At 46.8% G+C, this 13,914-nt stretch overlaps 1 protein-coding gene across 2 annotated transcripts in view; it reads right to left on the reverse strand.

The window, feature by feature from the left end:
* Positions 1-1,426: 1,426 nt before the first annotated feature.
* The window catches only part of MYOCD (myocardin), a 91,001-nt gene continuing 78,513 nt past the window's right edge, over positions 1,427-13,914 (reverse strand). The window contains exons 10-14 of one of the 2 annotated variants that reach the window (XM_029212101.1): positions 11,755-12,693; positions 9,523-9,666; positions 8,135-8,263; positions 5,147-5,204; positions 1,427-2,809 (exon numbers count right to left, since the gene is read on the reverse strand). In XM_029212101.1, the coding sequence (XP_029067934.1) occupies positions 2,235-2,809; positions 5,147-5,204; positions 8,135-8,263; positions 9,523-9,666; positions 11,755-12,693 (1,845 nt within the window). In that variant the 3' untranslated portion in view covers positions 1,427-2,234. The remainder of the gene's footprint in view (positions 2,810-5,146; positions 5,205-8,134; positions 8,264-9,522; positions 9,667-11,754; positions 12,694-13,914) is intronic. The other variant, XM_029212102.1, reaches the window with a different exon arrangement.

The raw sequence follows: 13,914 nt of genomic DNA on the forward strand, positions 1-13,914 counted from the left end.
TGGCTGTGAGTCATTGGGTTGGAGCCATGAGTCATAAACAGAGAGGCAACGTGTGATCTGGGTGATTAATCAGGAACTCGCAGTGAGAAACGGCAAGATCATTTCACAGCAGATGGAGGCTTAAAGGCTTTTGGTATAGAACTCTAACACTGCCTTGAAGATACACACACATACACATATGTGTATGTATATGTACATATGTATGTGTATACATGGATACATATATACACACATACCTATAGACACACATACATATACATATGTATATATCTATACACACATGCATGTGTGTGTGTGTGTGTGTGTGTGTGTGTGTGTGTGTGTATCCCTCTCCTTCCCTCCTCACCCCCCAATAAGATCTGGCAGCTTTCAGAGTAGCAGTCACCAAAAACACTCTGTGTTCACACACGTTTACAAGTCAACAATGGAATGACTTCTAAATCTTTGGTTTTTTTTCAAAAAGAGAACTTCTAAAATCACAACATGTTTGGTTATTTTCTCCATAAGTGCACAGTGAACAATTTTTTTTTTTTTTTTTTTACAAACGAAGAAAACAGTGCCTTAGTGATTTCAATAAAAAATAAAAACAGCGATAGCTACTTTCTACAGCATGCAACACTATGAAACGGTGAGCTGGAACCACAGTGAGCCTTAGGGAGACGATCCTGCAAGTTAAGTTTTTCAGTTCCCAGCAAAAGCACAAGAGGTAATGAGGAATGCACACGAGACCGTCGTCTTTTCTCCTTCCATCCTTTTCAACGTGCAATTGTGTTTTCGTTCAGAAACCCAGACCTGAAATACTCTCTCCTTGTAACTATGATTCGTATTTATCTTTACAATGTGATGATTTCCGATTTCCCCAGAGCAACCCAAATCAGGGATTGCTATTAATCAAATGAGGGTAGAGACAGCTTTGTGACTAATGGGCCGAGTCATTGGTTTCTTCCTGAGGGCATTCTTTTGACTTCCTTTTATAGCAGATTACGCATATGGAGAATGAGTTCTCCAGGAGAACCTCGATTTTTTAGCTTTTTAACATATGGCTTTATTAGGGGTATGACAGCTGGTTAGAAGGCAGAAGTTCTCTTCTCCCGATTGTGGGGCAGAAAAGGAAAGATCTCCAACAGAGGAGCAAGAAAGGACTGATATCTTGAAAGAAAAGCAGAGCGGGAGAAAGGTAAACAGAGGTGGACCACCTCCCACCAATAAGAAAACAAGAAAAGCAGCCTGACTTCTATAATCCTCCTGTTATAGTAACCCACGGTATTTATTTCCATGACACGTGAAACGATGTTCTCTAGTCCTGTCTGAATGATCTCTGATATGGCTTCCAGAGGCTAGAGAGGTCCTTCTGGTCTGCCTACACGGTCCTCTCTAGTCTTCGACACTAAAGGGGGTTGTGCCGGAGAACTGTCTACGGCAGAAGGTTTTGCTTTTCTTCTTGCTTTAGGGTTCTCACCTGTCTCACAACGCTTATCACCACGGAGACAGTGGGAATGATTCAGCTACTGGTTGAGAAGGAGGGAAATTCTAGGTGGGGTTCTTGAGGCCAAAGGTGGGTCGGTTGTGGGATAGAATTGGGGCCACTGCAACGGGGCAGCTTTGTGGCTGAGGGACGCTGAGTTCATTTCACTCCCCTGGGAATGGATTGGTCCTGTCCCTCTGTTCTGCCTTAAGAACCTGACACTGGGCCTGACTTCTATTTTGAAAGCCAGGTGACGGAGAGACAGGAAGCAGCTTCCATCATGGGTATGTCCTCCGTCACCTCTGATGGACTGGCTTCCCTGTGCTCCCTAGAGAGCTTACATCTCCCTTCCACAGTATGTGTAATAAATTCATGAGAAAAGCTTACAAAGTGAGATTATGCCCCAACAATGCCTGAGAAAAAGTACGGGCTAGAACAAAGACTGGTGTTTGAAAAGGCAGTGGAAGAATTTTTTTTTTTTTTTTTGGCATTCTTGGCTGAAAAAGCATCTTTTTGAGTGCACTGCTGAAATCATGAACCGTCACTGAAGGCTGGTAAATATTACATTATCTATCTACATAGAAAAGACTCCGATTTGCTCTTGTTCGTTGTCACAGAAGTCTCCATTGCTTCTTTTTAATTCTCTCCAGCTTCTCCTTCCCCTTCTCCACCCCCCTCCTCCTTCTTTTGGATAATGTAAGTATTTACGGTTGTGTGCTCTCCCCCACCGGGTTCCTACTGGTCTTCCGTAGCACGCCGCATCAGGCATCTACCACTGCTGTAAGTGGAGGTCCATGGGGGAATTCAAATTGAGATCCGTGACATCCAGGAAATCGATGTTGAAGATGCTGGGGCCGCCGGTGGAGAGGGAGCTGAAACTCGGGGTGGAGCTGGGTGGCGTGATGTCCAGCCACTCCATACTTTCCCAAGGAGATTCCGTGAAGCTTAAGGGCAGCCCACTGCTGTCCACGGAAGAGGGTGAATACTGAGTCTGCATGGGGGAGAGGGGGCCCGGCAGGATCTCGTGCGCGTTGAAGAGGTCTTCCGCAGCCTTCCCGGAGAATCCATCCATCATCCCGTCGAAAGGGGGTTCCTCGCTCCCGATTTTCAGAAGGGCGACGTCGCCCACCTTCCCCAAGGGGCTCTGGGAATTTAATAAGACTTCAAGGTGCTCGTTGCTGTCGGCGCCGTAGTGATCGAAGGAGAGCTGGCCTCCTGCAGAGGCTGGTTCAAAGGAAGCCGGGGGCTTGGCGGGGAGGGCGGCAGTGGGGCTTCGAGAAGACCCAGGTATCTTTGGGACTTTTTGAAGACACGAATGATCCTCTCTGGCGTCAGCTGGCATTTCTGTTGGTAAAACACAATGGGAATTGTTCAAGCACTTCCGCTCGAGCATGACACGTGCATGAATCTCTGGAGTGAATGACTTACGTGTAGACACAGGAGATGGCCATGCTTCTCGGGTCACTGCTCATCACCCAGTCTGATCCCCAAACTGCTCTGTATATCCTCAGTTCTTCCCTTGGGTCTCTACCCAAACCCTCTCCTGCTGGAAATTCCACTCTGTGATTATTCAATGCTCAAAGCAGGTTCTTTTACCTGCTTCTTCACTGACACCTGGCTGTCCCCTGAGGACACTGCACCCTCCGTTACGCCCTCACTGGGGGTTCCTTTGCTGCAGAGCCAGAAAATGGGTCATCAGGTCCTTTCCCATTGCCACGTTCTGATTGTCACTTCCCCTCATTCTTATTAACTCCTCAGTGGTTTTTTTTTCTTTTTTTTTTTTTTGCGGTACGCGGGCCTCTCACTGTTGTGGCCTCTCCCGTTGCCGGAGCACAGGCTCCGGACGCGCAGGCTCAGCGGCCATGGCTCACGGGCCCAGCCGCTCCGCGGCATGTGGGATCTTCCCGGACCGGGGCACGAACCCGCGTCCCCTGCATCGGCAGGCGGACTCCCAACCACTGCGCCACCAGGGAAGCCCTCCTCAGTGGATTTGAGGCTCATGCTGCTCTCCTTGCCCCCGCCCCCGCCCCCACCCCCCAGTCTCCTGGCCCCTCCTCTTCATCCACTGAAAACTCTACTTCCGGTTCATTGTTTTCCTCCCACTTCAACTCTTGCCATCCTCTGTGCCTTCAGCATCCCCAGAAGTGACCCGTTGTCCAGCTGGCCTCTCCGTTCCTTGACACTCCATCCCTCCAACCCAGCTGATTCCGCCATTCCCATTCTGCCGGACACAGCCTGGACTTTGTTGTCCCCAAACACTGCATCCCCCTGAAAGCTCGATTTCGATCAATATTGCCAACTCTCTGTCCATCTCCTCCTATTCCTCTAGCTCCCCTCATAAGGACCCCACGACAACAACTTCTCAGCCAGCTGGGGTCACCCCAACCTACCAACTCTGCTATTTTATCACCATCCATCAGCCCCTTCTGGATTTTACTTCTTGTCCCCTCTATACTCCTGGGCCACCACTGTCATCACTCTCTCATAAATATCCTCAATCCCCTTGTCCTTTTCTCCCATCACCATACTCCCTTGGCAAAAGCCCACATCTGGATGAATCTTCTCATCTGTTTTCTCTGAGCCTGCCCTGGATCGGCTGGACGTTCAAGAGAAAAATTACACAATGAAGCTGCCCGGTTTCTCTTTAACTTCATGATGTCAAGCCTATGAGGGGCACTTAATACTGCCTAGGGATCCTACTGTGTTTCTCCAGAAAACTCAATTCACTTGTGATCAATTCATCACTGTTCTTCTTTCCTGGAACCTCCCGTGCTCCCCTCTTGCACCCCAACTCTTTGCAGACCTTGCCAACATACTTCATTAAAAATATAAGGGTGTCTGATAGGAACCCGCTCATCTTTTCATTACAAAACTTACAACGATACATACCCCTGTGCCCATCTTTTCCTTTTTCCCTCTTGTTACAATGGGAGAATTGACTGTTTACTTGCTTTTTCCCCATCTCCCCTACCAGACCGCAAACCCCCTACAGGTGGAGACTTTGCCTGGTACAGTATTGAACCTAGTATGATGCCTGGCCACTTTTCTCCCTGAAACTTTAAATGTCGTTACTTAAGGGCTCAGATCTGGAGTCTTTTCTTTCTATGCACACGTTCTCCTTACCTGATCCTACTCATTTGTGTGGTTTCAAATTTTAGGCACATACTATGTAATTTTTTAAAAAAGAAATAAATGAATGACTTAAAAGGAGGCAAAAAGAACACACTGATCATTTTTTACTTGAATGCCACGTGAACATGAATGGGCCATCAGTGGGAGATTACCAATTAAATTTCATTTTGAGTAGGTAGCACAAAACCTGCCTTATCTGCTTTCTTCTTCTTATAATTAAGAAGAGGGGGACGCTGGGATTAGAACAGTAGGGACAAGTGGTGTAGCAGGAGAAAACATTTAGGGACACACAGACTGAGCTGAAAGATGAAAACTGTTAAAATGACTGATGAAAATTTTTCTGAGGACAACGGGACAGAGGCAGTGAGGAATCATCCTCTATGCCTTCTATTCACATTATCTCTGCTTCCAATGTGGACGGGAGGCTGAGAGGAAGTGACACTCAACCCTGAGACGACTTTTTGGTCCAGCTTACAATGAGCATCTGACCTTGATCCTAAGGTTTGCTCCCCAGAGTACATGCAGGTGCAGGGCATCCTGATGTCTTACCTCCACTTTCAATGAGGACATCCAGGAGTTCGTCCATCTGCTGACTCTGGGTCATTTGCTATTGCAAAGTAACCAAAGGAGAACAGAGAAGTTAAAAAATGGCAACCGCTTCTGTAGGAAATCATTAGAAGCAGCACAAAAGGCTTTTGAAGTAGGTTTGGCTAGGGTTTGTTTTTTTTTAATTGTGGTAAAATACACACAACACAAAATTTACCATCTCAACCATTTCAGAGTGTGCAGTTCAAGTGCATTAAGTTCATTCACATTGTTGTACCACCGTCACCACTGTGCAGCTCCAGAACTTTTTTCATCTTGCAAAACTGAAACTCTGTCCCCATTAAACACTAACTCTCCATTGCATCCTCCCCCAGCCCCTGGCACCCACCGTTCTATTTTCTGTCCCTCTGAATTTTTTTTTTTTTTTTTTTTTTTTGGTACGCGGGCCTCTCACTGTTGTGGCCTCTCCCGCTGTGGAGCACAGGCTCCGGAAGCGCAGGCTCAGCGGCCATGGCTCACGGGCCCAGCCGCTCCGCGGCATGTGGGATCTTCCTGGACCGGGGCACGAACCCGTGTCCCCTGCATCGGCAGGCGGACTCTCAACCACTGCGCCACCAGGGAAGCCCTGTCCCTCTGAATTTGACAACTCTGAGTACCTCGGATAAGTGGATTGATACAGCATTTTTCCCTTTACAGCTAGATTATTTCACTTAGCATAATGTCTTCGAGGTGCATCCATGCTGTATGTATCATATGTCAGAGTCTCCTTCCTTGTGAACGCTGAGTAATAGTCACTGCACGTACAGAATATGTATTTGGTTTATCCATACATCCATCAATGGTTTATGCATTCATCCATTCAACCAACTTAGGTTGCTTCCGCCTTTTGGCCTTTGTGAATAATGTGGCTATGAATATGGGTGTAACTGACTAAAGGTTTTTGAACCATGTGTGATTAAAGCTCAGTATGAATTCTGGACAGGAAAACTACTGAACAAAACAATCTATTACAACAAAAGAAGGGGAAAAGGAGGCAGAATGCTCCCCAGCCCAGAGTTCTTCAGAGTGAATTCAGTTGTTTGAGAAGTTTCCATCCCAGGAGATGGGCACCTTAACACATATATAGTATGGCCATTTTTTATCACTTTGAAGTGACTTGGGTAGGACACAAAACAAGCCTCAACAAATTTAAGAGGACAGAAGTTAGTTCAAGCATCTCTTCTGATCACAATGGCATGAAACTAGAAATCAACCACAGAAAAAGAAATGAGAAAAAAATGCTTACATGGAGACTAAACTACACGCTACTAAAAAACCAGTGGGTCAACGATGAAATCGAAGAGGACATTTAAAAATACCCAGAGACAATTGACAGTGAAAACACAACCGTACAAAACCTATGGGATGCCGCAAAAGCAGTTCTTAGAGGGAAATTTATAGTGATACATGCCTTCCTCAAAAAAAAAAGAAAATTCTCAACTTACCACCTAAAAGAACTGGAAAAAGAACAAACAAAACCTAAAGTCAGCAGATGGAAGGAAGAATTAAAGAATAGGAAAAAAATCAATAAAACCAAAGGCTGGTTCTTTGGAAGGGTAAACAAAATTGACAAACCTCTGGCCAGACTCACCAAGAAGAAAAGAGACAGAACCCAAATAAACAAAATAAGAAATGAGGTGACTCAGCTCTGCCTCCCACTTGGTTGCTGAGGATTTGACCCAAGAACGTGGTTCACATTTCTCTGGTTCCTCATTGTGATAGCTTGTGGAATCTATCAACGTTTGTAGGGACTACACCTTCCCCTCCGGCTCATCTGAGCTGTGAAGCAGAGTCCGTTTATGGAAGTCCACTTTGCCTGGCCTTTTTTTTTTTTTTCTTTTGAAACCAAGAAGGATGTGTTGATGTTTACAGATACCAGGGGACAGGAATGGGGAGAACAGAGGCATAATTTGATCTCACTCTTCTGAGAGCTGGGTCCCAATAAACACAGGCATCAATGATCAACGTGGGTGAGAGCACTGCTTAGAGAACGAATCATTTGCATTAAATGCCTACAAGGTCTGGCAGGTAATGTAAATGAGCCAAACACAGAGCAAGAGAGAGAGGGGTAGAGGCTAGAACACATGTTCTGGTCCAAGGAGGCGACAATACTTTGTTTCAGGCAATGGTTGTCTGGCAGAGATGTGCCTCCAGGGTTGCCAGTTCTCTGATTTTTTTTCAGAAATGGGAAAGCCTACGTTTTGCATAAAATTTCCCGATATTTAAAACACTCTCTCATCTAAATGAAATCTAACTGCAGGCTGACTTTGCTCTGCAGGATACCAGGGTGCAGTAACTGATGGAGATGGTATTTTCTGGGTTGAGCACACACGGAGGGCCACGTGATACTTTATCCACATTCAGACCATTTGAAATATAAGATCACGCATTGCTGGTTTTTTCTTTCTTTTTTTTTTTTTTTTTTACTTATTATTTGAAAATTTTCCAAACGTAAATGGAAGTGGAGGCTACAACAAACCTCCACAATTACCCAGCTTCTACAACCATTCATATTTTACTAGGATCACTGAATTTTGAAGCTAGGAAGAAACTTAGAAGCGACTGGCCCAGCAATTACTCTCATATATTTGGGTACCTATCCCATGTCTGCACAATGTGATAAACGCTACATCATCTGAAATCCTTATGCAGTAGAGATCGTCCCCATTTTATGTAAGAGAAGTTGAATACTTGCCCCACGGTAGTGGGGGAGGCAGCTGGCACCAAGCCCAGGGATCTGGGCGTCCAGCCAACCTCTTCTCTCTCTGCCTCAGGCAGCATCTGTACACACACAACACATCCCCACAGTGAGCATCTAGACATTTTGCTCATTCCAGCAGGGAGGTGACAGACACGCTCAACAACAGAATCTCCACGCGTGAGGCCGCATCATGTAAAACCACGTCCACTGAGTCAGACTACTCTTCCGTAAAGACCAAATCACGTGCTTACCTGCTTTACTGCATCTTCATAGGATGGAGGCTGGCTTATCTCTGAAACTGCTGAAGTTGACTTAGAAAAAGTTGGGGATGGAAGTGAAAACTTTGGCCCTGACTTATCAGAAGAGTGTAAACCAGCCATCTGGGTGAGTAAAACGCAGAGAAAGACAATCAATCCGTGCGTCGGAAATGGTACAGCTTCTGTTTTAGAAACTACAGGCTAAATTCTGCAAACATTGACTTAAGGCAAAACAAAAGCTGGGGCTTAAATTTGTGTTACATATATACCACAGATACATATTAACAATGGTACACATCACTATGGACTCAAAGCTGGAGGTGTCTCAGGATGGGAACCTCGAAAATTCATTTCCCCCCTCTAAGGTACACCCTGTCTGTTGGGAGAAAGTGAGATGAGAAAAGAGAATAAAGCAAAGGGTCCATCCAATCCGACATGAAGAGCTCCACCAACCCAGGAGTTTCCAGAGTGATTTATCTCCCACCCCGTTTCATTCCTAAGTGGATGTATATGCAGACAGTTGCAGGCAGGTGTTGCCAGGGTATCTCTTCATGAGCCAGCCTTGGGGATTGTGAGAGCATTCTGTGCAGTGCCTGGGACCTTTCAGGGTCTCTGTCCCCTCAGGATGCCCTGCCCTGGGGCCTGCAGCACTTTTGTGTCATGGCCGTCTCATGTTTGTCTCCCTTTTTTTTTTTTTTTTTTTTTTTCTCGGTACGTGGGCCTCTCACTGTTGTGGCCTCTCCCGTCGCGGAGCACAGGCTCCGGACGCGCAGGCTCAGCGGCCATGGCTCACGGGCCCAGCCGCTCCGCGGCATGTGGGATCTTCCCGGACCGGGGCACGAACCCGCGTCCCCTGCATCGGCAGGTGGACTCTCAACCACTGTGCCACCAGGGAAGCCCGTTTGTCTCCTTTTTACCATCTTCCCACTGCTCCTTGAATTCCCTGTGTCCCGCATCTTTTATATCCCCGATTGTCCCACCTGCTGACACGTATCATCTCTTCCCTTTTGCACCGTGATTCCAACTTTCTGCATCTCTCCAGTCCTTTCCGAGGACCCACTACTTCTTTCTCCACATTTTTTTCCCATGAGCCCTGACTCCAATCTTGAACTTCACTGAACCAGGTCTGTTTGCCATGATGTTTTGCAAACATACCAAGGCCGTGTTAGTCGGCATGATTTCTGGGATGAACCCTGGAAACAGTGCCTTGGAATACCCTCACTTTTATCTGTACATCCATTTCTGTCCTTTTCAAGTGGACTTGTTTCTATCCAAAATGTAATTTCTTTCTGCCTTTGAACCTCAACATTTGGAGAACAGGGGCCACAGAGAGAGAAGAGGCAAAGCCAACCCCCAGTTTAAACCTCTTCCCAGGTGCCTACCTTTTGCTGTACACCTGGGCTTTTGGGACAAGAGTTGCCCCCGGCACCATGACTGCTGTCTGCCTGGGCTCCAGAGAAAGAGGGGTGAAGGCTGGAAGGCTGGGGAGAGAAGCTTGAAGGATGGCCCTCACGTACCCCTGAGTTCTGTAGAAAGGAAGAAGGACAAATTAAATGGCCACCAGCAGCATATTTGAGGGTAACCTTTGCTGAGACAACTAGTCCCTGCCCTGGTATCTCATCTTTCCAAACCTCCCTGAATTCCATCACCAAAGTCTCAGATCTGGCTTTGGATGTATCATTTCCTGTTCACAAACTTTCCATGGTTTCCACACATCTACATCGTAGGGTCTCCACATCTAACCAGGATAAGTCTTCAAGACGCTCCACAGTCGAGTATGATTTCCCTCTGCGAGCTTAAATTCTACTAAACCCTCCGGGCCCTGGACATACTCCCTCCCTGTGTTTCTTCACATGGAATGATCTTTTCCCGACTCTCCTTCTCCAACTCCACTTCTCAAGTTCAACCCCTTCGCAAAGCCTTCCAGACTTTTCTAGCACTTCATGATCAACACCCACTGCCATGCTCTGTGCAACACTTAACGTCAAAAGTGCCCATCAGTGATGTTATCCTATATTGCTCTTTATCTTTTAATTTTTTTTATTATGGAATCATTCATGTCTTTACAAAGAGTGCTTTGTAAACCATCAATGACTGTACAAATGGTAGTTCTTCTTGATAGTATCGATATCCTTCAATTGAGCCCCTTCTGGTCCACAGCTGTATATTTCAAGAGCTATTTTTACCTTTGTTGCCTAGGACATGAGGCGCTCAATACCTGTTGTCAATGAGGATGATAATCCATGTGAGTTTCAGCTCCTCCCAGAGTGCTGACTGAGGTCTGAGCATCATTCACGTGAATGTGTTGTTCTAGTGGGTTCATAAAAATGTATTCGCCTTACCTATGGCCACTCCTCATACTCCCAGGGTAGAGAATATTCAGTGGGAAAAGGGCAGGCATTTTAGAATCTGATAAACCTAGGTTCCTGTAACGCTGGGCAACTGGCTTCACCTCCCTGGGCCGTATTTTCCTTAATAGCAAAGAGTGGTAAATTGGAACTCGTAAGGTTGTTGTGACAATTAATGAGATGACTCATGTACGTGCCTCTTATTACCTGGTACATGGCAGGCATCCAATTAATGTGTTTTTCCTATTCCCTTTCTAATAACATGGATTCCAGAACCTTTTGATGACGTAACTGTCTTTCTCAAAGAGACTTTCCTAATAATTCTTTGTTTTCATGGATAAAAGGAAAGTCCTGGATGGTCACCTTGGTCTAGTCTTTGAACGGGTCACTGTTCTAAGCCATCCCTACTCTTGCTCTGCACCAAACACACTGGTTTCTTTCTGGTCCTTGAACATTCCACACGTGCTCCTACCACAGGGCCCTTGCACTTGCTGCTCCTCCTTCACCTGCAATGCCTTTGCCTCAAGTATTTACAAGGTTTTCTCCTTTACCTCCTTCAAATGTCCCGGGCCCTTCCCTTTAAACTTGTAAACTTCCAAACTCCTAATCTCCCTTCTCTGCCTTTTTTCTGTAAAGTGTATCATCTTCTAATGTGTTAAACACTTACTTATACCTTTTGTTTACTATCTGTCTCCCCATGAGAATAGGGATTTTGTCTGGCCAGCTCAGCACTAATCCCCAGAGACTAGAACAGAGCCTGGCACACCGTAGGTAAAGATCTGCACCGTGCAGACCATGACATGGCCATGGTAACTCCCTCTTTGGCCCTCCTGATGAGTTGGTTTGGCCTATGGTAAGGCTTGATACCAAGGGGTCCTGGGAACAGCCCCACGAGCCAAATCCAGCCCCTGGCTTGTTTCTGTAAATAAAGTGTCACTGGAACACAGCCACGTGCATTCGTTTACCAGTTGTCTATGGCTGCTTTCGTGATCCAGGCGTGGGGCTGAGGAGCTGTGACAGAGACTGGACATCCCATAAAGCCAAAACCATTCAGGATCTAGCCCTTTCCCGAACAAGCCACGCTGGTCTCGGAAGCGAGTTCGTTCTACTGTAAAGGCTTGTGCTTCGTGGCGCCTGGAGGTTGCTACTGAGCTTGTGGTGAACCCTCCCCGTGAATAGTTCCAACGTCAGCTCTGTAGCAGCTGCACGTCCACGTCCCGCTTCCAGGAAGACGGGTTCACCAGGCATGGGGCCAGGAGTTCTTACCTGTGCAGTACGCACCTGGCTGCCGACAGGTGAGGAGACCCTGTGCTCTTCTCCTTGGGCGCCCGAAGATGCGGGTAGGAAGTAATGGTTGTTTGGCGAGGGGGGCAAACTGATGTGCTGCGGGCTTTTCACAGCCCCGAGGGGCGAATGCTGCGGGGAGCACTGCGGGCTGAGGAATGTGGAAGAAAGTACGCTGGTTTGACCCGAGGGCTCCGCACAGTGAGCGTTCCCGAGGGGCAGGAGCTGAGCATCTTCACGAGCCGGCGGCTGGCCCTCCGAGCAGGCGCTCTGTCTTTTCACAGCTATTTGCGGGGACGCGAACGGACAGCTGGAGGTGGCGTCTTCTTGCTTGATGGGGGCAGCCGGGAAAGGCAGCAGCTTCTTCTCGGGACAGTTGCTCCTCTTGTGCTTCTGCAGCTGCAGCCTCAGCTCCTCCACCTGCCTCTGTTCTTGCTGGAGTTTCCAGGTGAGCTCATTGATCACCTTCTGCTTCTCCACCAGCATCTTGTCCTTCTCGGAGTCCAGTCCGTCCAGCTCGGGAGGGATGGAACCCCCATTTAGACTGCCCATGAGGCTTTCCTCGGGGCACGCGTGGACTGGGGACGGATGCAGGCCAAAGGACGGGGAGGCATCGTTGAAGGTGTCTGGCAGGGACCCCGCCACCGACAGGTCCGAAGAGGCGGGCGAGATTGGGGGGCTGGAGCTCGTGCTGCCGAAGTGGTAGAAGCCGTTGGACAAGGCGCCGGTGGACGGGGAGGACTGGTAATTGGGCAGCGCGTTGCTGGGTGTCACAGGAAAAGTGACAGTCGTTATGTCACCGAAGTTGGGCACAGGGTTCCCAGAACAGTCCTGGAAGGGCCGAAGCCGGTCCATGAGGGCCGTCTTGGTGCCGGACACCGGCAAACCTCGTATTCGAAGCTGCTGTCTTAACTCAGAGACCTAAAGAAACCAGGCCGTCGTTAGTGCTGCTTAATGACAATCTTTTAAAAATGTATTTATTGTTACAGAAACTTTAAGACATCACGAATGGGATTTTATAATGTCCCCTTCCTTGTTTCCGATTTCCTCCCCTACACCAGATGTTCAACGGTTTTGCACAATTTTACTGATTTGAAAATATTGGCATACACCATGTTTTCATGGGTCCAGATTATAGAAATGTCTAGCTCAAATGAACCACGGCGGTTATCTGGTCTACTGCTCTCCAACCCCCATCTGGGTCCTTGTCCCCACTTTACAGGTGAGAAAACTGATACCTGCCTGGGTTTGGACATCAACCCTCAACCCACAATATCAAAGCAGGCTGACGCCCCAGGACCTCTGCATCCTAGTTGAGTGCCCTGTCCACCACCTCTTTACCACCACTGGCAAGAGCGTTACAGCACAGCTGGGCCCCAGCCCGGGGTTCCTGGTTCAGCAGGTCTGAGTTGGGGGCTGAGAATCTGGGTTTCTAGCAAGTTCCCAGAGGATGCAGATGCTACTGGTCTCAGGACCAGGTTCTCAGCCTTGCAGTTCTGCATCACCATCGATGTCCTAATTTTACTGACTGGCTTGGTAACAGTCATATACTGAGAGAAGTGTGTGCGGAGATGAGACCATCATTCAAATCCTGGCCCTGCCTCTTCCCAGCTCAGTGATCTTTCTGTAAAATGGGTCTGACAGTACCTCCCTTATACATTTTTGTGAGGATTAAAATGGCCTAAAATTTGTAAAGGGCCTGGAGTAGTGCCTCACAAATTGTTAGTGCAGTGTGTTTGCTATTATTATTACGTTGATTCACACGGAATTATTTCAACGCTGCAATTGTATATAATATATATATATATTATATAAAATTGCAGGGTTGAAATAATTCCATGTGTTCATAAATCACAGATATGTAAAAATATGATAGACATGATAGAACACTTTAGATCCATTAAAACTGATGCTATTTGTTGATATAGAATAATGAGTAATTATTTATGGTATATGATTAAGTGAGAAATGTTTGAATTGCTTGATTCTATTTCTATAAGAATTATATAAACATGTGTGTGTATATGTGTGTGTGTATATATATATATATATATATATATATACTTAAACCTATGCTTGCAAGATGAAAATGTCTAGATAAAAATATGCTAAAATGTTAACAATCGTTCTCCTTATCTGTAT

The sequence above is a fragment of the Monodon monoceros genome, unplaced genomic scaffold, assembly GCF_005190385.1.
Source record: "Monodon monoceros isolate NGI ecotype Baffin Bay Population unplaced genomic scaffold, NGI_Narwhal_1 Super_Scaffold_9, whole genome shotgun sequence".
Classification (NCBI taxonomy): domain Eukaryota; kingdom Metazoa; phylum Chordata; class Mammalia; order Artiodactyla; family Monodontidae; genus Monodon; species Monodon monoceros.